Source organism: Hyperoodon ampullatus (assembly GCF_949752795.1).
Source record: "Hyperoodon ampullatus genome assembly, chromosome: 7".
Classification (NCBI taxonomy): Eukaryota; Metazoa; Chordata; class Mammalia; order Artiodactyla; family Ziphiidae; genus Hyperoodon; species Hyperoodon ampullatus.
Window position 1 is genome coordinate 34,672,439 of NC_136920.1, and position 26,675 is coordinate 34,699,113.

The 26,675-nt window shown below is 35.2% G+C and overlaps 1 protein-coding gene across 1 annotated transcript in view; it reads right to left on the reverse strand.

Moving 5' to 3' along the window:
• The window catches only part of ANO3 (anoctamin 3), a gene marked incomplete at both ends in the record, with an annotated part of 386,431 nt that overhangs the window by 105,344 nt on the left and 254,412 nt on the right, over nt 1–26,675 (reverse strand). The window contains 2 exon segments of the mRNA XM_079709019.1: nt 3,500–3,600; nt 8,185–8,343. Coding sequence (XP_079565145.1) covers nt 3,500–3,600; nt 8,185–8,343 — 260 coding nt within the window.

The window sequence follows — 26,675 nt, forward strand, 5'->3', positions numbered from 1 at the left end:
CCAGTGTTCCTTTGACAAACTTTGAGAAAAATCTGTATATTTTCTAATATTTATATTACTAAATCAAAAGAATCACAATGGCATTTTCCAAAATTTCAGTAATGTGGAAATTGTGAACATTATCTTGAAAAACATATTATAAAGGAGAAATTTGAGCCACATAATCAATAAAAAGAGACAGTAACTGAATACATTTCATGGTTTTCATATTTCTTTCTTTGGATGTATCAGAACTCTTCTTTCAAATGCAATCTTACCAGAAAATAAAAATGAATATCATTTATAAAAGGCAAAACCATCAACTGAAGAAAACACCTTATTCAAAACCTCCGTTGAAATAGAAGGGCACTATGGCACACAGATTGGAGACCTAGGGTCTAATTTATACAAAGTGGAGACACAGTCTGGTAAGGGAATTGTTTTTAATGAACTGCTAAGGTAAAGACACAAATAATTAAATTTGATACAGACTTTTTAAAAAAAACAAAGTTATGAGAATATTGATTATTCTTTCAGAGTTCCTCAAAATTTATCTGGAAAAGTCAAGAGTAAGGGAAATGAGAGAAAAAAGGTCAATGTATTCTAACAGACTTTGTTTTTAAAACTAATAAAATCCAACTGAGATGGTGGAATGAGCTGTATGAAATGTGTGATGCTGTAGATTCTGTTGCCATCGTCTTTGTAAGACTTTTTCCCTATAAACTACAGCAGAATGGACATACTTTGAAAGTATATTGACAAAGAAAGGAAAACCATCTTTGAAATTATGAATGTCAAATATTTGGTGTAAAGCAAACATGTTAACCAACATTTACCTTTTCGTTGAATGAACGTATAATTTCAAATTAATAATGTGCCTTTGCCAGGGACTAAGAATCAAATGATGACAAATTCCCCCTTGGATAGCAAAAAAGGATTCAATCTTTTGGACGCCTGGCAAACAAGTGCTTTGTATAAAGTCCAGAGAAGATAAGTGGAAGATAAGCTCCTTTTTTTGATGGAATATTTTAACACAATGTACAGTTAACCTGAAGAGAACCTGAATACTGAAATACACTGAAATGGCACGCTTTGTGATAGTCTCTAAGGGTTTCCTCCTTCTAGATCTACAAGGAAATTAGTTTGTGCAAAAATTCAACTATACCTCTGCTCAGAAACAATGGTGAAATCACAGGAATAGGGGCAGGATAAAGGTATGTGAAATCAGGCTTAATTTGGAATTTTTTAGCAATTTCACCCTGATAACAGAAAGTAGGTTATTGTCTTGGGTGTCACACTTCTTTTGCATTTGTTTATATCCTGCAGTCAAAATAGAACTTGTTTAAAATAATTTTGTAAGAATGTAAACAAATAAAATAATAGGGACCCACAATCCCACCCATCAGATGCAATCATGTTTAGCATATTATATTTTCTTCCAATTTTATCTCTATTCATTTTACATTGTTGAAATCTCATTGTATGAATACATGCATATCCTTCACATTTTATTTAAATTTATTTATTATTTCACTACAACCATTAATAAATCCTTGTACCCATTTGTTTTATAAATGAATTATATTGCATTGCAAGGGTATATCTAAATTATTTAAATCCTCTACCATTGAACATAGGAGATATTTCCATTTTTCATAATTATAAACAGTACTTAGGGGAATGTTTTTACATATTTTTCAATTATCTTCCTAAGATAAAAAGTGGTTATGAAAAGTTTTAAGTCTCACAGAAAATAATTTTAAATTCAGTTTCAGAATATTTTATGAAATTTGATGCTCACCATAAATCAACAGAGGTGATTATTCACCATATCTGTGCGAGGTTTGAAGAGTACTACTTGTGAAAGTCTTTGATAATTTCATAAGTTAAAATGAAACTCATTGTTTTAATTCTGCATGATTTTGTGTAGCATGCATATATATATATAGACTAAACAAGAAGAAAGCAGATAGAGCAAAGGCAAGTATTCTCCCATTATCAGCTTGTAATAAGTCACAGGCATGTATTTCACAAGACTTTTTAGAAGGAGACGTAGTGTCAGCAGGAAAAAATTCCTCAAAACTCAAGACATGAAGAGTTGCACAGTGTATACTTACCTAGTTGTACTCTCAAGTTTGGTTCAGTAGAATGACCTGAATTAAAAACAGTCCTCTGTAGACTTCAAAATATCTAATCATAATACAAATAATATCTCATAGGTCCTTACTTGCTTCTTTCAGGGACCAAGTTTCATAAAAATGTACAAACTTCAGGTTTTTGTAGGTATCTTATTAATAATTTATATAAGGTGCTAAAGAATTCAAAAGACTTTACTCATTTTCTTTTCTTTTTTATTTTGTTATTATTATTATTTTTGCCAAGCTCTTCAAGGTATTATTTACCTATCTTATAAAAATCATCTGTACAGAGAATTTTGAAGCTTTTACCCAAGCAGGAATGGGAGTCAATTTAGGTATCTAATTCTAATATTGTCACGGTAAGATTCCTCTGTAGTTGCCAACATTTAATCAATTTCTGTTTTGTGGGCAATGACTGTGGTTGCATCTTCCAAAGCCTGAGGTGTTTCAGATGACTAAAAAGACAGTGATCAACATCCCATATTTCATCTTGAATACTGTAGAGGCTTGTCATGAGACCTGAGGCTGTCAGCACTCTTACAGAGTTGGCCTCTTCCACGTTACCAGGTCTGAGAAATTTCTCCATATTTTTGAATTGCACTCCTACTGTTCATTCATATTCATTATCTAGAGGTTCTTTTACTTGGTATCTTGTTACCCTAAACCTTTTTAAACCTTCTTAGCAGTTGATAAAGCATACTGAGCTCCAAATAAGTGTAAGTGTTCATATCTTCAATGTAAGTTAAAACTTTGCACATAGTAGAAACACTTGAATTTTATTGTGAGAGATCATGAAGGAAAGTGATAGGTTCTGCATATAACACAAAACACACAATATGGGGAAACACATCTATTCAATTTTTGCTTGCCTATAGGAAGGACTGAAAAATCTTTGAACTGAGAAGGCCTTTTATTACCATTTATTCTTTGGCATTGAGGACAGAGCTAAGAAACCATCTGGGTGCATTCCACCTGAGGAATGATTCTTGCTAACTGCTATACAGAGAAAGAACACTGTATTTGTATACATAAGGATGCTACACACTTACATTTCCTGACTTTCACAAAAATAAGAGTTCCATCTACCTATATTAAATAAGAAGTGAAATTGATCTTGGGAATTATAAGTTAAAATTTGAAAACAACTATTTTTCCCCTCCCTCTAGTCAAGTCCAGCTAGAAATGATACAGCTGGGAACCAGAACACTTACCACATTAAGCAAGCAAATTAGAAGGAAAGATAAATGTCCAAGATAAGCTAAACTTTGGAAGAAAAAGCATTTCTTCTGTAGAAAGAATTACATTTATTGCTCTCAAGTTTTGCAAAAAACAGGCTCATCTTAATATACATTGAGATAGAATGAAATAGAATCTGAAAGTACCTGAAGGGCATCCTGATATTCAGCCTCTCTGCATACTTGCACAGGGTGTCCCATGGAATATGAATTTTAATAAACATGATATCAGGGTTTGCAACAGCTGGCTGCAAAGGACAGCAGAACAGACACCACTTAGAATCAGAGCTGATAATATCATGCCACAATTTGATCTGAGAGGGAAGGACATTTTCCCCTTGTCTACACATGAATCATTATCACCCATTTAAAAGGAATTTATATGAATAAAATTTCTTAATACAGAAATACCTTAATCAAAATGTAATAATGCCATTGAATGCAAGAAATAATCATCCATGTGAGTTAGTGCATTTTCTTCCTTTGATCATTATCAAGATCCAGAATCCCTAATCAGAACAATCATGAGCCAATTAGGAATCTGAAGTTATTCTTTTTTTTTTTTTTTTTTTTTTTGCGGTACGCGGGCTTCTCACTGTTGTGGCCTCTCCCGTTGCGGAGCACAGGCTCCGGACGCGCAGGCTCAGCAGCCATGGCTCACGGGCCTAGCCGCTCCGCGGCATGTGGGATCTTCCCAGACCGGGGCACAAACCGATGTGCCCTGCATCGGCAGGTGGATTCTCAACCACTGCGCCACCAGGGAAGCCCTGAAGTTATTCTTGTTTGACACCTTATCATGATCTTCTCATTCCTGCTCTGGGGTGGCAGGGTGGGGGGCAGTGGTGGTAGTGGTAAAAACAACACTGACAGTTGCTACCAGTTATTCATTCACTTATTCTTCTAGCACATTTTATTGAGTAATTACTCCTGTAATTAAAGCAAGGTCCTGTGAAAATCCTGGGGATAAACAGTAAATCCTACAAGTCCATAGCCTTACAGAGCTGTCAAATTTGCATGCTTACTCGAACCTTAACAGGTTAGTATACTGTTTCCTGCAAGAGATCATAAGACTTTGTGTCTTCGATCTAGCCAAGAGGTTTTTAAGCAAAATCAAGTGTGCATCAGAATTATCTAAGGAGCTTTTAACAAAATTGAGTACTCTGGTCTAATTCTTAAGAATTCCCAGAATCGGATTCCATTGCTCTGAATATTTTTCTCATACCACTAACAGAGAATCAGATGCCTTTCTGAACCAGATAATCATCTGGAACCTAGAATGAAATTATGGAACCTAGAATGAAAAGCCATTTGTCCAGGAACAAAGGTACACATGTGTACTTTTTTCTAGAAAAAGTAGAAAAAAAAATGGGACATGATGCTTTTTTTAAGAAAAATGGGAGTATGTTGGCAGTAACTGAAGAGTGGGAGCTCAAGAATGAATGGATTTCCCTTAAAAGCAAAACAAAACCCCTTTTGGATGAATAACATCCAGTATTATTCTTGGGAAAACTTGGAGGAGCGAGGGAGAGGAACACAAAGAGAATCTGGACTTTCCACCAAGAAAACTAGGTGGAGACTGTGAGCCAAGTTATATCTCTTTTACAAGTAAACAATTTTCATGACTGACTCCTCCACAGACTGTATGTTCAGTGAAGGCAGGAGTGTGGTCTGCTTAACTCACCTGATCTCCAACATCTTCATGGAATCTGTCAAAATTACTTGCTGAATTAAGAAATAATTATAAATACATGAGCAAAATAACTACCAGCATTATAATAGCAAGCAGGTATAAACTGCTCTGGGAACAGATGACAATCAATCACTTGATTGATTCTGTTTGTACAGAGATTTTGAGAAATCACAAGGAAATTAAATTAATAAAAACCTATCACAAAACTTGAGTTTGTAAGATTTTTTCAATAAATACTTCCTTATTGAATTAATCACTAGTGATATGGATATTCTGGTTTAAAATTCCCAGAGGAAACACAACTAAAGGAGAAACTGAGATCAGAATTCCACTTGCCCAATTCTGTAACACTAGGCAGTGTGTGAATAAATCCTTACTTCATAAAGAGGTAAGGCAGTGTATGGTTGTTATTTTATACATAGTAAAAGAGTTTTAATAAATATAAATGGATTACTTTTGCTAGGGCCACCTTGAGTTATAGTTCAGTACTTCCTATGGATGTTCCTCAGATAACTAATCACAAGACATGTCCCATGGGAACAAAAAAGTAGGGGTGGTTTCCAATATCATATAAAAATATGGGTGACCACTCTATTCCATTGATAAAGCTTATTAGCAAATTATCCAGATATTTAGGCAAATAAATCATCAAAGCTTTTGACCTTGTCAATCCACTTATTGGTAAAGTAGTTAAATCCAATCAGTAGTAATTTAGGGGTCCCTCAAATCCTTAATTTAATTTTTTTCTCTCAGTAAGGGAACAGTTGGCTAAATCACCAAATTGTAATACTATGCACCTGAGTAAAAAATATGAGTTGGATCTAAATACACTGCAATTTAAGATATCCATAATACATTGTTAAACAACAGAATTGAATAGCAGAATAGTAAGTATATCATGACTAATTTTATGTAAAAAATTTATATGTGTTTGTATATACACAGAAAATATATTGAGGGGCACTGAAGAGTATAATTCAAGATATTATTAGCAAGGCTACCAAAGGAGAAAAGGGTATGATTTGAGAGATGGTAGATGTGCACTTTGACTTTTTATTTTGTACTTTGTTATACTTCTGATTTTTTACATTTTTTTCTTTCTGTAATATGATAAATACATTAAAAAAATCCTAGAATGTTTAAAATAGCATGAGTGGTTATTTTTGGATAATAAGAGTGAGGGTTCTGTGTTATTTCCTTTCTATTTTTCATTTTTTTCCTAGTGAGCATTGTTACTTTTATTGTTTCACTTGAAAAAATAGCTTTCCTTAAAGAACACTAAAAAAAGCATTTGAAGAAAGGAAAGTTATGAGGGATAAAGAAGGGCTTTACACAATGATAAGAGGGTCATGTGTGGGTTAACGTGGTATACGGGAAATCTCTGTACCTTCCTCTCAATTTTAGTTTGATCCTTAAACTGCTCTAAAAAATAAAGTCTTTTTTAAAAGCATATAAGAAACAGGATTAAGAAACAGTTCAAACTGAAGATGAAACAAACCGATGGAAAGATATACCATACCCTTGGATTGGAAGAATCAATATTGTCAAAATGACTATACTACCCAAGGCAATCTACAGATTCAATGCAATCCGTATCAAATTACCAATGGCATTTTTCACAGAACTAGAACAAAATCTTAAAATTTGTGTGGAGATACAAAAGACCCCGAATAGACAAAGCAATCTTGAGAAAGAAAAATGGAGCTGGAGGAATCAGGTTCTTTGATGTAAGATTATACTACAAAGCTAGAATCATCAAAACAGTATGATACTGGCACAAAGACAGAAATATAGATCAACAGAACAGAATAGAAAGCCCAGAAATAAACCCACGCACCTATGGTCAATTAATCTATGACAAAGGGGGCAAGACTGTACAATGGAGGAAAGACAGTCTCTCCAATAAATAGGGCTGGGAAAACTGGACAGCTACATGTAAAATATGAAATTAGAAAATTCTTTAACACCGTACACAAAAATAAACTCAAAATGGATTAAAAACCTAAACATAAGGCTGGACACTATAAAACTCTTAGAAGAAAACAGGCAGAACACCCTTTGACATAAATTGCAGCAATATCTTTTTTTGATCTGTTTCTTAGAGTAATGGAAATAACAAAAATAAACAAATGGGACCTAAGTAAACTCAAAAGCTTTTGCAGAGCAAAGGAACCCATAAATAAAATGAAAAGACAACTCACAGAATGGGAGAAAATATTTGCAAACAATGTTACTGACAACGGATTAGTTTCCAAAATTTACAAACAGATTGTGCAGCTCAATATCCAAAAAGCGAACACAGCAAGCAAAAAATCGGCAGAAGACCTAAATAGACATTTCTACAGAGAAGATATACAGATGGCCAAGAGGCATATGAAAAGATGCTCATCATTGCTAAGTATTAGAGGAACACAAATCAAAACTACAAGATATCACCTCCCACCGGTCAGAATGGCCATCATCAAAAAATCTACAAATAATATAAATGTTGGATAGGGTGTGGTGAAACAGGAACCCTCCAACACTGTTGGTGGGAATGCAAATTGGTAGAGCCAGTATGGAGAACAGTATGGAGGTTCCTTAAAACAATAAAAATAGAGTTACCATATGATCCAGCAATCCCACTCCTGGACATATATCCAGAGAAAAACATGGTTCAAACGATACATGCACAAAAGAATAGATACATGTATATGTTTAACTGAATCACTTAATCACTTTGCTGTACACCTGAAACTATCAATAACATTGTTAATCAACTGTACTCCAATACAAAATAAGAATTTAAAAACAAAAAATATTAAAACCTAGACATTAACAGTTTGGCAAACTCTTTTCTTTCTACATTTTGTTTTTCTTTTCATAGAGTTTTGTACTTTATATAGAATCATTCCTTCTTTAATTTTTAAAATTGTAAAAATAGTTATGCCCTTTGAAAAATATTTAAATTTATGGAAACATGTAGAGTAAAAAAGGAATATATTTTAAAATAGTACTATACATATGCATTTCTTTTACATTTGGGAGATAACTGCTATACATTTTAAAAAACCACGTGTTATATACTTTTATACTAAAACATAAACGATCATATCTCTTCCAGCATATTATACCACATAGCTAATACTATTAAAGCACATACCTCCTTTTCTAACATCAAGCCTTCTGCTCTGAGGTTCTTTTCAAATGTGTTCCTTTTGTCATACTGTATATTTGACTTTCTATAAACCAGGATGTAATCAATCCGCTTTTTGCCATCTTTGAATAGAAGTCCACTGGATGCTATGTAATTCATGTCATTCTGCAAATAAAGCAAGGGTTGTTAATAGCATGGGTTAGATAAGCACATACATTTTGCTTTCAGTCACTTCCGTTTGAATATTGGCAATCCAATATAAAAATGTGCTTTTTACATTCCAATTGTGAGATAAGAAAAGATCATTTTAAAGGTTTGCAATCTACAGTAGGAGACAAGCTAGCAAGTGACGTTCTAGGATTTGAAATTAGGCAGTCTGACACCAGAACATGGATTCTCTGTTATCATCAAAATGCATATGTTTTATTCAATAAGACCCTGTAAAAATAATTGCCAACATACATTGAATATTTGCTCAAAATCAGGCCCAGACATAAATGTTTTACATATTTGAATATTCAAACTTTCATTTTGAAGATAAAGACAACAAGGTTTAAACAACATAAGCATTGAGAACCGAAATTAACATAATTTCCTACATGAAATAATACTCAGATAAGACATTATTTTCCTAAACCTATGTTCAACAATACCAAACCAAACAATTCCTGGGCTGCTTGTTCCAAGAAATACTTGCTCCCAGAATATAAGACTGTGATCCAACTAAAACAGCCTACTTATTAAGACTAATTGCATGCTTATTAAGACTTCTTTAAGGTCCTCCCCTTGCTCTGTCCACCTACCCCAGCTGTTTTTCCCATATTCCGACCAATTTGCAACCAACTTCCTCCCTTGCAAGATTTACCTTAAAATCCCCCAGTCTAGGTCCTAGAACCCTCTGAAAACTCTTCCCTAACTTCATCTTTTTAAAACACTACTAAGACTACCCAGATGGTACCCTTACTTGCTATAACTTTAATAAAATTAGTTTTTATGATCAACTGATTTTCATGACAGTCTTTTTCGGGGGCTGGCACTTTGCCAGGAAATGGTTCCACATTACTTGAATTCAAGTTTGACTCCCAGTCCATGTTCTTAACTATTATATACATTATCCTTCTTTCTACACATTTTCCATCAAACTATTTAAATATCTGTACCAACTCTCTATTCCATTTTTCTCCATACAGGCATTCTTGAGATTCAAAAATGTCTTAACATTTGGAGAGCTATCTGATAATTTCAGACAAAGCCATCTCCAACTTCTTTGGAGGAGTCTATTTGGGACATACATGCAGCTCGAGGTAAAAAAGTGAGGACCAGAGTAACCTGGTGGACAAGGAGTCATCCAGGTGAAGCAACAAAAAAGATATCTGAGTGACTGTCATCCTATAGGGACAGCTTAGGCTGCTCAGGAGCTGTCTTTTTAGAAAGAATAGGTTCATGTGTGTGAATTCGGGGGTATTAGAGACTCCCACGTTCAAGGACAAGAAGGTTTGCATAGCCTTTTCTTCAATGAATGAAAAGATTTTGAGATTCCCAGGATTATTTTATTGGATACTATAAAGTGACTAACAACTCCAGCAGAGTCATCAAGGCCTTGTAGTTGCATAATAATGATGATAATAATAGCTATCACTAACTGATCACTTACTATGGTGCCAGGCAGTGTGCCAAGTGCTTTATTCTCATAATTCTTTAAGGTAGATATTGATATGAGTACCAGAAGCCAAAGAGGTTAAGTGACATCCCAGATGTCATGGAAATAGCAATAGTGAAACTAGAACTCTCACCTATTTGATGGCGGTCTTGACAACAATATTGCAAAAGATAAGGAAGTATATATAAGTGCACATTACTAGGTCTGGGGCTTGAGCAGTAATAGAAGGTTAACTGGCCAAAAGGCCATTTACAGGTCCTATAGGATGGAGACACTGAGGATTTATGGCCAGAGAAGACACAACTAACTTCAGACTTTAGAGTGCTTTTGCCTCCACCACTCCAGAGGTTTCTTTGGCCAGCATCACCAATGACATACTCATTGATGTATCCCATTAATCAATTTTCTATCCTCTTCTTTACCTTTCAGTAGTTGAATCACTCACTCCACCTTGAAATACATTTTTTTCCTTTGCACTCCCAAGACATCTCATTTATTTGGATTTTTTCCTACTTAAATGGTTCCTTATTCTCAGCTTTTATTTCTTTCTTCCTCTGATTTGTTAAAGGACCAGTCACTGATTCTCTTGCCTTCTTTATCTGCATTCCCTTCCTTGTGATTTCATTCAGTCTCATGGTTTTCAATAACAATCTATATGCTGACTACATAATTAATATTCATAGGCTTGTGTATCCAACTGCCTTCCTGATTTCTTCACTTGGATGTCTAATGGACATCTCAGAGTTGACTGTCCAAAATGGAATTCCTTATTTTATCCAAGCATATGTTTCCCAAAACCCTCTTTGTTCTGACTGGTTGCAAATCTATCCTTTAAATTGCTCAGATCAAAAATCTCGAGTCATCTTTATTTCCTCTCTTTTCACCCATCTAATATTCAGATCATCAGAAAATTCTTCAAAATATATATAGAATCTGACCACTTTCTAACACCTTCATTACTACTCTTTTCTAAGATATATCACATATTGACTACATTATTATAATAGTCTGACTCATCTCTTAGCTTCTATCTTTGCTCCTCTAAAGTCTGTTCTCAACATGACAGTTAAGACACTTGAGTGATCCTCCGCATTTTAAACATTATATAACTCCTCTCTTCAAGACCCTCCAGCTGCTTTCCACGATATTCCATTCTTGATCCTACTTTTCCTAATCTATTTTCCTTAGCAACTGTTAAATTCCAACATGTTATATAACACTAAATAATTTATTTATTAATTATCTTTTGTTTACTGTCTACCTTATTCTATTGGAATGTAAATTTTACAAAGGTGATAAATTTTTACTGTTTTGTTCACAGAGTATTTCAAACATTTAACCCAGGGCCAGACACATAGTAAGCATTAATAGATATTTATGGGAAGAAGGAGGGAAGGAAAGAAGTGGAAGGAAAGAAGTGAAAGTAAAGAAGGGAATAGTCCATAGTTATGTGTATCCAGGTAGGAATAACCTCAAAAGTTTAAGGCCATTAAAATATCATGTGGTCATTTCTCATCCTCTCCCCTCCAGCATTAACACAAATCAAATTATAATCAAATAAGACAAATGATCACAAAATTGTAGCAGAACTGCAATAGCCATGGCTTTCCCTTTGTTTTACACTATGACCCACTGCCTCCAGGCATCTCCATGGTAATGTAAACAAAGATTGAGCTAAAATAAGATTATATAAAATTTTTCCTCTGCATTTTCTTTTTCTTAAAGTGTACCACCCTCTTAATACCAGTCCAGTATTAAGTATCACCTGAATCTTAAATTAATAATAACATATTTAATCCCAGGTGAAGGTAAAATCCTTCAATGAGAAGACCTAGAAATCACATGACTGGTTGGTAGGAAAACTATGAGAAGATAATATAGTTTTAAAATATTTTATGTGCTTTCCCTATTTTAAGAGTAGCATGGACTGAAAGTAGAACCCTGATAGGTATTGTTATCTGTTACTCTAAGATTAAGCAAAATAAATGTTAAACTCTCCCAGAGAAGCAACTGCCTAACTATTTAAAAAACAAAAACCAAAAAACCTACATCTTTTTATGATAAGTGACCTTCGGTATTACTCATAGGTTTTGTCTCTGTGTAAACATGTTCACAAATTCTATTAACTAGCATTCTAATTTACTATCTAACTATTTTACCATTCTAAATTATGAATAATGAGTTTTACCAGTTTATCAGGAAAAAAGAAAAGTAGTTTTCAAAATGGTAATAAAGAAGCATGGCAAGATTTGGAAATCTCTTCTGAATTACGTATAAAGAACATAATATAGGTTCTACATAATTTTAAAGTTAAGAATATTACATTTTATTTTAATACATATTTGGCAGCCATTAACCAAGATGTTGATTAACCCACGTTCAAATCTGTTGCCTAAAAGCAGAATTGATGGGAAATTTATTTTCTAGACAGCAAAAGAACCACCTCTTTTTTTGATACAATAACGGTTGTTCAAACATGAAATCAAGACTCATCTGGAACAGTGAAATGTTTTCCAGTTACAATGTGGAATGCATTCCATTTTACACCAGGTTTTTCATGTTTATTGTTCCCAGAAGACAGAATAAAACTAGCTTTTCTCAGAGAAACTGGGATGCAGATCATCCATCAGGTATCTAATCTTTCAACAGCTTTGAAAACCACTTAATTATTTAAGGCATTGTAAACCACGAAGCGCAGAGACTTTCAGAAAAGCTTGTCTTCCTAAAGAATATCTTGAGAATACCCAAGTTAAGGCTCAGGTTTGCAAAGATTTTAGACCATTTGCAAAACTTCAATAGAAGTCTGCCTATTTGCATGAGAATGCCTTTTAGGGTATTCAAATAAAATTATGGCAGTAACTGCTTGTTTGTGAGATGCATATTTTTTTTAGCATTTATTCTTCTCAATCTAACAAGAACACCTAATGAACACCTAATGTGTGCGAGGTGCTGTGCTAAACTCCAGGGATAAAAATAAGTAGACACTGAATATTTTCAGAGATTTTAGCATACATATGGAGTGATAGGCCTGCAAATGTTTAGCTACATTGCTATCTTACATGTGCAGTAATAGAGATCTGAGTTACAGAGTTGAAGAATGTCAGGGTATAGCCAGAGGAAACATGATTAATGGGTATCAGAAGCCATCAAGGGTCATATTATCTAGGTGAATTTACCACAGTCCTTCCTCAGGCCACTGCAAAATTAGATCTTGTCACTAATATGCAAGTGATTGCTGATTCTCTTTTAACCATATCTTTGAGGTAGTAAAACACAGTATGACACAGTTAAGGTACTGAGCTCTGGATCAGACAGAGTTGGGTTTTAATTAACTGTGTTCTTAGACATGTAATTTAACTTCATTGCTCAGCCTCAATTCCTGTAGCTTTGAAGTGAAGATAATATTATCAACATTGTAAGATTGTTATTATGACTAAATGAGATAATGCATACAGAGCATTCTCAATGTAATCTGACTCACTTTACAAAACTTAAGAAAAAGTTAGCTATTATCACAAGAAAACAAGGTAAAAAATGTATGCAATGCATTAATTCCTGTTGGAAGTTTTCTTGTTTTCTAATGGCCCAAATGACACCTTTCACATTTTGGAATGTTACCTTTCTCAGGACAAAGATAGAAACATAGAAAAATAAGCCAAAGGATGTTAGTGTGAATATGGAATTAGAGCAAAGAAAAGCAGATATGCTTTATATATACTTATGAAACATGATTTATTACAAAATAAAAAGTGCAACAAACAGAAGCATAACTATTATAAGACAAACACCTTTATAACTGCTACCTAAGTCATGAAACACCAGATGCCCCCCTTTTATCCTTTCTCTCAATCATGATGCCCTCTGCACACCTCTCCCCCAAGGTAATCATAATCCCGTCATTTATGGTACTATTTTCCCACTTTTCTTCAGTTTTATCACCAAAGGATATATCCTTCAACATTATATTTGAGTTCTGTCCTTTTCAAACTTTATGAAATGCAAATATATAATGAGTAATCTATTGTGTCTGGCTTCTTTCATGTAATACTATGGGTGTGAAATCCATCCCTGATTTTCATATATTTGTAGTTTATTTGTTCACCGTTATAATATATTACCCTATGAATACAACAAAACTTATTTATGCTTTCTACTAATGATGGATACTTGGGCTGTTTCTAGTCTTAATTATTACAAATAAAGCTAAAATAGGTATTCATGTGTATATCTTGTAATACAACTGTCCATACATTTCTATCAAGTATGTACCTAAGAGAAAAACTGCTGATTCACAGGGAATGCTTGTTTTCAACTTTAGTAGATAATGCCAAACTACTTTCTAAACCAATTTAAATCTCTACCAGTAGTATTTAAATCACCCCTGCTTTATAACTTTTTCCCAGTCTTTTAGAAATAATAATTATTACTATTTTTTTAGACATCCTGGTCTATTCTTAAAAATTGGACTTATTTTCCATAATATGTGGAAATGAGAAGAAAACACTCTTCTCAGTATGCAAGAATTTCAGGTGCTACTAGTATCTACTCCTACCCACAACACTATGTTTATCCAAATTTCGGTGTTTGGAATGCAACAAATTATTGCCATGCTCATTTACCGGGTATTTCTGGTTTTGTTTGGATTTTGAGAGAGAGGCACAGATGCGGAAGGGCAGAGGAAGCAGGGCATGACTCAGGCCCACTCAAAAGACTGCGCCTGTTGAGAAGGGTAGCAGATGCTTAGTGGCCACTGCAACCCCAAATTAAGGATAGACCATGGGCCAGGTTAGCCCAAGTCTCCTCTGTAATTTCGGTGCCATTAGGCTGGTTTCAGTTAATAAGGCCAAGTGTCTGTTCCAGGCTTGTGTTTCTTAATCCGAGCCTACAAATCTTCAAATAATGAAAATCTTTTTCATTAGTTTCCAGTGGTGGTGTTTGCTTTTGTGTTTCTGTATCCTTTTTTGGCAGTCTCTAATGGAAAACTTGGGAGAGGGCAGTCCAGACACTGTGATTCTGAGGCCATGTTTTACTCAGAAGTTCTAGCTTTACACTCCTTAATTAGAGAAACAGCCAAGCAGACTTTATATGTAACTAATTTATTTCAGAGTAAAACCATTCCTCATAATAACTCTTGTAATTGGCCTTACCTGTTACAGAGGGGAAAAAAAGGTTTTTAATATTTTTTCCTTCAGACAAATGAGAAGCAGTTTTGTCAAGAAAAATCACATATTTACAATAACAAAAAACACCCCTATTAAAAAAAACAAATTAACAGAAAGCACATCTTACACTATGGTTCAAAAGAAATTCCACACATAGGTGTAAATTTAGTAAGTGCTACTGGATTAATTAAAATTCTGGCTCTTCTATCAGAGAAAGTTTAATTTTAAAGTAGTACTTATAGAAGAAAAATGTTTTAATTTTCTGAGTTTCCTGGGGGATAAAAAATATATTAATACATATATATATATTTTTTTAATGCACCAACCTTAACTTAAAATGTGCCAGAAATGTTATTACTATTCAAACGTTTCTTTTTTTTTTTTTTTCTAAAACACAAAGCTGATGGCATCCATGAAATTTGACTTACCAAAGCCATTGGGTCCAATGATGGCGGTGAACCTCTGAAATGGTCCGATAATCTGCCGACCCTTGTACGACTTAAAGTTCTCGATCTCAATCAGCTTCAGGAAACCCATGACGTTGGCGGCGCCGGCGGCTGATAGAAAGGCCGCGCCGTACGCCCGCGAACTAGGATAGCCCGCGCGGGAAACACCGCAGTGCAGGCTGGGAAGACGGCAAACCTCGCGAGAATCTATTCAAACGTTTCTATGCAAATCTTCTCTAATTATGAGTCTGAGGAATCTCAAAAAATCTGACCTCAGTGTTACACAGTGTGGTTTCACTGCTGGTGAAAACCTAGCCAGGTTTGTCTTACCGCCTCCTTAACAGAAAGTCAGCCCCACCTCTAGTCCACGCAGCCATCAGAAACATACAAACCTCTATTTCGGTAACTCTGGAGTACTCTAATCAGATGGCAGAGTCTCTAACTGATTACATTCCAACTCCTATTATTTACAGTCTGGCAGACATTTAAGAAAATAACAACTAATTAACATTTAAAGAAATAATAATACTAATATAAGCTAAGCAGAAAACAAGTACTCCTCTACATACTCTGCATATATTAACACATTTCATGCTCACAGAAACTGAGAGATAACTACTGTTTTTCCCATATCACAGATGTTAAAATTGAGGCAGACTTTAAAATGGTTGGAAAGGTCTTTTCATTCTCTATATTCTCAACTATTGCTGAGATAGGAAACCAAGGGCACTGGAAAGCGTCATACATTTTATATCACTGTTATAATTACCACCACTGATGTTGTCAATTATGGAAATAGAGAATTTTTAATAATTTTAATTAAAGAACTAAAAGAATAATTCATTTGCTGAATTAGCTTTCTAACCTTGTACTATTAGGATTTGAGATACTATATCTAATGATAGATTGACTCAATAGTCATAACGATAGCTAACATTTATTAAAGCTTTTCTATAAGCCAAGAATTTAGCGAAGCACTTATATATACCAACTAAGTTAATCCTTATAAGAACCCAATATGGCAGTTTTATCACTAGCCCAGTTACATGTATAAGGCAACAGTGCCCAAGGTCAATGAGTCAGTCAGCTGTAGTGTGGATTAGAATCCATGCAGGCTGAGATGAAGCTCCGATTCTTAAGCACTGCATTTTTTTTTTAACATCTTTATTGGAGTATAATTGCTTTACAATGGTGTGTTAGTTTCTGCTTTATAACAAAGTGAATTAGTTATGCATATACATATGTTCCCATACCTCTTCCCTCTTGTGTCTCCCTCCCTCCCACCCTCCCTATCCCACCCCTCTAGGTGGTCACAAAGCACTGAGCTGATCTCCCTGTGCTATGTGGCTGCTTCCCACTAGCTATCTACCTTACGTTTGGTAGTGTATGTATGTCCATGCCACTCTCTCACTTTGTCACAGCTTACCCTTCCCCCTCCCCATATCCTCAAGTCCATTCTCTAGTAGGTCTGTGTCTTTATTCCCGTCTTGCCCCAGGTTCTTCATGACCTTTTTTTTTTTCTTAGATTCCATATATATATATATGTGTTAGCACATGTTATTTGCTTTTCTCTTTCTGACTTACTTCACTCTGTATGACAGACTCTAGTCCATCCACCTCACTACAAATAACTCAATTTCGCTTCTTTTTATGGCTGAGTAATATTCCATTGTATATATGTGCCACATCTTCTTTAACCATTCATTTGTTGATGGACACTTAGGTTGCTTCCATGTCCTGGCTATTGTAAATAGAGCTGCATTTTATAATCCCTCTCTGCTCAGGGAGATGCTATTCCTATTTTCATTTTACTTTCTTCATCCCGACTCTTGTTCTGTATTGCATGTGTATATCTCATAATCATGGCATGCTACTGATTCAAAATCATTATTAACCATGGAATTCAATCAATTTATAACTAATAAGGTATTGATTTCATTAACCCCCAGAGATAGCTTGTGATATCTTGGCAGCTGGGTCTCCATAATCTGATCAGCTTAGTATTTAGCAAGCTGTGCCACACTGACTTTGAAAAAAAATGTTTTAAGATTCACAAGACAGTACATCACTCAAAGAACCCAAAGGGTGCCTTGTCACCCAACCACAGAAGGCTCCCTCTGAGGCCTGGCAGATAACAGTATACATGGAGCTCGGGGCATGGAAGAGAGAGATGTTGCTGATTGATTGTTCTTTCAGAGGCAGAGCTAGGGCAACAAGGTGAGCTGAAAGCAGGATTCAGAAATCAGTCATAAGCTTCTTCTCTGGTGGCAGTCTAAGAGCCACTTGTCTCATTTGGGATTCCCATGGGGATTCTCTTCATCTCCCTTTCACTTGAGACTTAGTGGATGCACAAGCTGTGTGGCTCTGTGTAACCCCCAGATTAAGGAATGAGGTTTGGGAGAAGCAGTCAGTGCCTCCTCTTTCTCACTGCTCATGCTTCTTGGGAAAATAGGGAAGGAAACAACCCACTGCCTTCTACCCTGACCTAGAGGGAGGTGCACATGGATTCAGCAGCCTTGGCTGCCCACAGCACATGTAATTGGTGGGACAAAGCTGTTTGCTCCAAATGGTAGCTTCAATAACAAAGCACCCTAAAAATTCTGGACCTTACTCTAATCTGGACCTAGATCTAATTTTTGAATCTCACTCTCCCAGGGAGAGGACTTCTAGAGGAAGAGAGTCATTTGGGGAAAAGATAGGACTAAAGCTTCCTGTTTTTCTTATTTCTTGATAACTTCACAGGGTTCAGAGTTTCATGGTTTGTTTTTAAATCATACCAATTTTTTCAGCTTTAGAAGTGACTGAGTTGCCAAGTGAAAGAAGCCAGTTTGAAAGGGAACATATTGTATGATTCCAACTATATGACATTCTGGAAAAGGCAAAACTATGAGGACAGTAAAAAGATCAGGGGTTGCCACGGGTTAGGAGGATTTTTAGGGCAGTGAAACTACTCTGAATGATACTATAATGATGGATACATATCATCATAAATTTGTGTTAACTCAGAGATTGTACAACAGCAAGAGTGAACACTAATGTAAACTACAGACTTTGGGTGATTATGATGTGTTAATGTGGGTTCATCGATTGTAACAAATGTACACTCTGGTGGGGATGTTGATAATAGGCGAGGCTGTGTGTGACTGGGGGCAGAGAGTATACGGGAAATCTCTGACTTTTTGCTCCATTTTTCTGTGAACCTAAAACTGCTTTTAAAAAGAAAGTCTTTTTGAAAGTTTTTTTTAAAACACCAAGTTAAATGTCATATACCTTACAAGCTACTCTACACCGAGTTAAATGTCATATACCTTACAAGCTACTCTACACCGAGTTAAATGTCATATACCTTACAAGCTACTCTACACCGAGTTAAATGTCATATACCTTACAAGCTACTCTATGTCTCTTATTGCCATTTTCCTAGCAATATTAAATTTACATCTTGGGGAAAAAAGAGACATCTTCAAGTAAAAAAGTAAAAACTGAAGGACTTTGTTTCTTTTCATTTTGCCGCATGATCCTTTTTCTCTAATAAGACAATGTATTTGTTCAAGAAATATTTACTTTACAATGTTTATATATATGTATATTTATTTATCTACTATGTGCTAAGGATGCTTATAGGCTCTGAGAATATAGCAATGAACAAGGCAAAATGAGGTATATCCTCCTGTAAGGAAGATACAGTAAAGAAATAAATACATGATATAATCCAGATAGTGCCAAGTACTATGCAAAAATAAGTTTGGTGTTTTGGAGGAGCATCAGTAAAGGCCACTTTAATGGACAGAAATAAAGATGTAGGGTTTTCAGTTGGGGCAATAAGATTCAAGTTACAGAGAGCAGTCAAATTTATTTTTCTATAAAAGGAATAGTTCAATAGTTCACATAATTTTTGTGAAGGGATGATTAAGTAATAAGGCAATGTGCATAAGTAGGATGATCTCTTGTTCATTTTAACACCCCATCCTTACACATAGGATACAATAAATATGTTAAATGAGATAATACATAAATGACAGGAGTAAAAATTACGTAAAATATTGTAAACTTATTATTACTACTACTATTACAATTATGTGATGTTATTATTTACTCTACTCAATATTATTACCATTATTCTACTCAATATTATTAAGTAGAAATATAGAGGAGAGGGAGAAAGTTCTGAAGAGGGGGCCCTTTGTGTAGCCAGGGAAGTAAATAAGTACAAAAGAAAAGTGATTTTTGAAAATATCGCTTCTTACACTAAAGAGATTCATGAGATTAGGCCCTTATATTTTTGTCAAGCCAAATACTTGGAATTGTGTTGATAGAGCATCTTGCTGACTAAATTTTTATTGAATTAATTCAGTGAATGCTTATGAATTATACAAAATTAATTTACGCAAAACTTCAAATCTTTTTTGGTCAGTTAGAAAAGGATATTGTTGATTATATTTCCCTGGCCTGCTGACAAGCACCTGCTGGTGTATTTCAGTTTCAATTTGGTCCATTAATGGTATACCAAAAATTCATTGATGAGGTTGCATTTTAATGTATCAGAATAGCAGATTTTATGGTAAGTGTATGAGTTATCTATTGTTGCATTAAAAACTTAATACAAACTTAGGAGCTAAAAACAATGTAGATATATTATCTTACATTTCTGTGGGTCAGGAGTTCAGGCATGGCTCTGTGGGTCTTCGGGTCAGGGCCACACAAAGCTGCAATCAAGGTGTTAGCAAAGCTGTACTCTCATCTTTAGACTTGACTAGGGAGAATCCACTTCTAAGATAACTCAGGTTCTTAGTAGAATTCATTTCCTTGTGGCTAAGGAATGAGTATCTGACTTCTTTCTGGCTGTTAGCTGGAGGTCATTCTCAGCTTCTAGTAGCTTCTTACTGTTCCTTGACATGTGGGCATTCCCAAGATGGCAGCTTACTTCATCAAACACACAAGAAAAGTCTCCAGAGTGAGCTGGAGAGCAAGACAGAGTCTTATGTAATGTGACATAATCACAGGAGGAACATATCTCTTTTGCCTTATTCTAGTATTTAGAAGCAAGTATATAGGGGAGAGGATTATACAAGAAAGTAAACACCAAGAGGCAAAGATGATTCACGCCACCCTAGAGGCTGTCTACCACAGTAAAGTTTATGAATTAGCTAAAAGTTAAAGATCTGGTTTAAAAGATTAAAAGGTTGATTTTTAAAAGTAATCTTATGAAATACTATACAAGGGAAGGAAAGCTTATGGTCTCATTCACCAAACTCCTCAGTGGAACAACTGGGCGATAATATATCAGTTTAGGAAATGTCAGGAGGAAATAAAAAATATAAAAATAAGGAAATGAAAGAATTTAGATTTTACTCATGGTTCTATGCCTGCATAGACTGTCTTCAGACAATTGTGTTTTCCTCCCGGTTGCTCAATTCCTCTACCAAGAATCAAAGAGTGGGTGCAAAACAAGTAAGGGTTCCTATAGCTCTGACATTCATGATGCTCTTCATTTTTCCAAATATTTCTCCAAGAGGCTGTTTTTTAAAGATCACTCAAGTTTTTCAACTAACTTTGTCTAGGGTTTTTATTTCCCTTCAGAATGATGCTCACATAAGTATCTGGCAGCTGAATTCACTCACTGAAGTGAGCCAAAGGTCTTTTCAGGAAAAATTGTATATGACAATTGAGCTCTGTTTTATTTCTGCCTCAGTAAGCACCTTTAACATCATGAAGGAGAAAACAGGAGACAAAGGCTTCTCTTATTCCAAAATAAAAAGCAGTATCTTACCAGTGTTATCAAATTTCACAAATCAGCTGGAATACAAAACACATACTTTGGAATGTAGCACTCTTTTTTGACCACGGAAATAAAGTCTGAAGGGGAAAATGCAGAGATGTAAAAGTCTCCTAGGAAAATCTAGCACCAATTTTCAGAAATAGGGCATAAAAATAGAAAAGCAGGGCTATGATTCCAGCAACCTGGCAAAAAACTTAATTTCAAAACCCTCATGCAATAAAAAACCTAGAAATGATAGATAAAATAAAACATACATCTTTTGAAATTCATAGAGGAATTAGCAGGAAAGCATGTAAAACTCTAGCTTCCAGGTACAAAACCGTAACACATGCTGGCAAGTCTAGAGTGTGGCTACTCTGAGTAAGATCTAGAAATTAATAACAAAAATAACAACAATAGTGGGGAAAAATTTATACATTAAAAAATAAAACATCTAAATGACTAATAAACTAAAAAAATAAAATTCTATGAAAGCTAGAAAATATTGAAAGTGAAAATATGGTCTATTTAATAAGTGATGCTGATTCAGATGAATTGGATATCCATATGAAAAAGATTAATTTGACTACTACTTTAGACTTGATAGATTTTTTAGAACTGATATTCTAGTCAATTCAATTGATATTCTAGTCAAATATCAATTCTAGTCCAGAAATAACCCATAAATTTATGGTCAATTGACTTTCAACAACAGTTCCAAGGCAATTCAATGGGGAATACGAATGGTCTTTTCAAAAAATGGTGCTAGGGCAACTGTATATCCATGTGCAAAAGAAGTTGGACCCCTATCTTAAACCATACACAAAAGTTAACTCAAAATGGAACACAGACCTAAATGTAATTAGAAAACTATAAAATTATTAGACTAAAAACATATGAGTAAATGTTTGGGACCTTGGGTTTATAGGTTATGATTTCATAGATACAACACCAAGAGCACAAGTGACAATTAAACAAACAAAATATAAATAGAACCATATCAAAATTAAACACTTTTGTGCTGCAAAATAATTACATCAAGAAAGTGAAAGGCAAACCACAGAATGAAAAAAATATTTGAAAAAACATATATCTGATAGTGTACTTGTATTCACAGAATATAAATAACTCAACAACTAAAAACACAAATAACCCACTTAAAAATGGGTAAAAGTTTTGAACAGAAATTTGTTCAAGAAGATACACAAATGGCCGTATAAACATTCAAGGATTTTCAGCATAATGAAAGTTACAGAGAAATGCAAATAAAAACCATAGTGAGATACCATTTTTTACCCATTATGATGGCTATAATCAGAAAGACAAAAATTATACCAGTATTGGCAAGGATATGGAGAAACTGGAACCCTTTTACGTTGCTGGTGGGGATGTAAAATAGTGGAGAAGCTTTGGAAAACAGTTTGACAATTACTCCTAATGTTAAACATAGAGTTACCAAATCATCAATTTCATTCCTAGGTATATACCCAGGGAAATGAAAACACACATCCATACAGAAACTTGTACAGAAACATTCAGAGCAGCATTATTCAAAATAGTAAAAAAGAAGAAACAATGCAGTGTCTACTGGATGAATACATAAATAAAATGTGGTATTACCCATATAATGAAATATTATCTAGCATTAAAAAGGAATTAAATATTGACACATGCTACAATATAGATCAACCTTGAAAATATTATACAAAGTGAAAGAAGCTAGTACAAAAGACCATATATTATATGATTCTGTTAATATGAAATTCAATAGTAGGCAAATATATACAGAGTATCAATTAATTATGTCCTAGGATTGGAGGAGAGGGAGAATGGAGAGTAACTGCTAACAGGTACAGGTTTTTTGGGGGGGAGACAAAATATTTTAAAATAATATTAAGGTGATGATTATACAACCCCTATGAATATACTAAAAACAGTAAACTGTACACTTTAAATGGGCCATGAATTGTATGGTATGTGAATTTTATCTCAGTAAAGCACTAAATATCAGTTACAGATGGATTATTCACTGTGAACTACATAAGAATATAGCTTTTAGAAGCTAACATAGGAACTCAGAGTAGGCGAATATTTCTAAAACAGGACAGAAAAAGAAAAAGATGGATACATTTGCCTACATTACATATAAAAGCATCTGTTCATCACAGGCAGACTCAGTATTGTAAAAATACCCATTATCTCATATTCATCTATAAAGCTGATATCATTCAAATGAAGATCTCAACAGAGTTTTATGTGTCTGTATATAACTTAATAAGCTAATCTTCATATGGAAGATCAAAGCGTCTTTGAAAGGAAAAGATAGTGAGGAATTGTTATGTTAAGTTCAGGACAGCAGAAATTAGAAGTGGAGAGGTAAATTGCATACCTGAGCACTTAAGTTGCTTTTGCCCTCAAGGACACTTGCAGATCTTACAAGTGTGGGCTTCCATATTAGCACTGTTCTGTGTGCTGGGTGCCAGGGATACAATGGTGAATGGGCCAGACAGCCCAATCTGCCGAGATATTTTTAGGACGCCTCAGTAGTAAGTGTACTTAAAATATTAAGATACTCCTTTCTTTTGGATCTGAATTCATAGCAGAAGAAGGGCAGGGAGATGCTAAAAAGAATGAGAAGCTCAACACAAAGAGGTCAAATTATGCAAGGCCAGAATGAATTCATTCGCAGATTTGCAAATGCAAAAGTAAAAATGTCAAGTCAAAATATAGAAACGGGAAAACATTATCTCTGAAAGAGGGGAATAGCCCAGAACATTACCCTGGTCAAAGGCTACTGTTTCACTTGAATATTTAACTTGAAATAGCAGACCTTCAGGGGGCCTCCCTGGTGGCGCAGTGGTTGAGAGTCCGCCTGCCGATGCAGGGGATACGGGTTCGTGCCCCGGTCCGGGAGGATCCCATATGCCGCGGAGCGGCTGGGCCCGTGAGCCATGGCCGCTGAGCCTGCGCGTCCGGAGCCTGTGCTCCGCAACGGGAGAGGCCACAACAGTGAGAGGCCCGCGTACCGCAAAAAAAAAAAAAAAAAAAAAAAAAAAAAGAAATAGCAGACCTTCAGATCAGGGTATCAAAGTTTCTGGCACTGAATAACTGCTTAGTATCATCATCATTGTCCTTGACCATATGTGGAAATTAGGACAATTCACATAATGCTCCAAGGCAAACTATTCTAAACTACTAGGTGTTTATGTGTCATCAATTATATCCTCTAAGAAGGCAGAGAATAAAGCCTCCCATAACCTTTACAGCTAGATGGATTTGTTCTGATGAGAAATGTGTTGACTCTCTTGCAGAAAAGAGGAGCCCTTGGTTGTGTTCCTTACATTTGAAGAAAATTATTTTTCATGATCCAGCGCTCCTATGTTCCTCTTGCCTTCTCCCTAAAAGCTCAATAAGACAAGAATCTCTTGAGACACAGTAAGAGGACGAAGAATGATCAAGCAAATATTTTTGCTAATAAAATAAAGCACATGATCTTTTCACATTGGCTACAAATAATCTACTTAGAGTAAAAATGAATTGGGTCATGTTGGAAACTCTAGAAAGTTAGCATTGAAAATATCACATAGAATATGAAGGCCTATTTTACCACGAGTTGAGTTCTTTCCAGTACCAGAGTCACTCTTGCTATTAAGATTTAGATATTTATAAACAGATAGAAAGATGAACTCTCTGAGGCACCCATGGGTGTCATTTAAGATTATGGCCCTGGCTGTTTGTATTTGTATAGATTTCTCCAGCGTTGGTCACTTAGTTCCCTAAACTGTAGAAGGATAGGTCAAGACAAGACTAGTGGTTTTTAACTCTTCTTTGGTAATAGACAATATCTGGAGAAAAAAGGAAGGCACGTACTTACATATTCATATAATTATACATATATTTTCAGAGAGTTCATGGGTCCCCTGGAACTCATGTGGAAGCCTCCGTAGAGCTCCCTGGACACCAGGCTGAGAACTTCTGCATCAGGCAGTCTCAGAATCCTCCCAGTTCTAGGAACACCTGCCTCTGTAAACTAAACTCCCCTTGGCAAGCCTTGGCAGAAAGAAGCTGCATCTCTTACAGCAAATCCTCCAAGCGCTTTGGAAGCTCACAGTTAAACTAAAAATGTGGCCATTTGAGTTTATAAAAGAAGTGTGTGTTAGTGAAGGTATACAACATTTCTTTTCCCCTCTTAATCTTTCCTTTTTGGACACTGTGAAAAACCAACACAAAACAATGCCTCATGTTTGAAAGCGAGGTAAGTGGAGACATTTTGTATTTCTTTAATTTTGTGAAGACAACATGACTTGTAGTTGGGGTACCAGAGATGAGGACTCACTTCAACTTCTTATCTTGTGTTACTGTGCACAAACACTTAATTAAATTTCAGCATCTTTATTTATAAAATGGTAATAATAAGGCCTGTTTATTTCCCTGAAAAATTGTGAAGATGGTGGCTGATGTGTATAAAACAACTAGCGTGAGTGCCAGACTCCTTAGGTGCTAGATAAATGACAACTGTCATCTGGGAAGTGATTAGACAAGATACAATATGGCATTGTTTCTCAAACTTTACTCATATATCTATATTTTTTGCCACAGCTACAGACCACCTATTAAATATTTTTTCTTTAGATTGCACTCTTTCTAAAAAAATAGGCTTTGCCAAAATAATGTTAACCTAAAAATAACAAGTTTGGTGTGCTAGTTATGTTTTTGTTTCTAACACATATTAAAATGATGTCATATCTATTAACTTTTTTGAAGTTGTTTCTGTGAAGATTAAAAATTATTTTGAAAACTATGATTAGGAAAGCATGCAGCTATAGCAAGCCACTAAACTTTAGCTTAAACCTAATCTGGATTTATTATTTTCCTTGGCAGAGAGCAAGACTGGAGACAAGGTGGTTGAAGTTTTGATGATGGGAAATGCCTTGAGGAGTCCAGGTGGCAGTACCCCAGGCATCTGATGGTCAGCCAGTGATTTACAGTCCCTGAGGGCTTCGAGCAAGGAGAAGAAGGAAAGGAGGTCAGGACAGAAGATGCATGAATTTTAAAGACTGATGTTACTGACCTCAGGTCCAGAGCTGGACAAGCTCCTGTCATTTTTAGCAGGTTAAAGCTGCATCTCTATTTAAAGGGGGCAGTATTCCAAAGCTGCATCTCTATTTAAAGGGGGCAGTATTCCAAAGCTAACAAAAAGTAACAGATAATTTATCACTTAAAAAAAGTAAAAATTGAAACACAAGGCAGGAATGGTCAGGACATTAGCTTGGAAGGCAGAAAAATGGCTCTCAACTGTTGATTTACTGATGCAAATCTTTAATGACACACCCCTTTTTAGAAGCTACACACAAAGTTGTAATTCTGTGAAGAATTTGGAAGGTCATTAAGGCACTGCTTATCTTTTAGCCAATATTGCCTACAACTGCTCACAGCAGTCCTTTCTAGCATGCTTCTCTATGGACAATAAG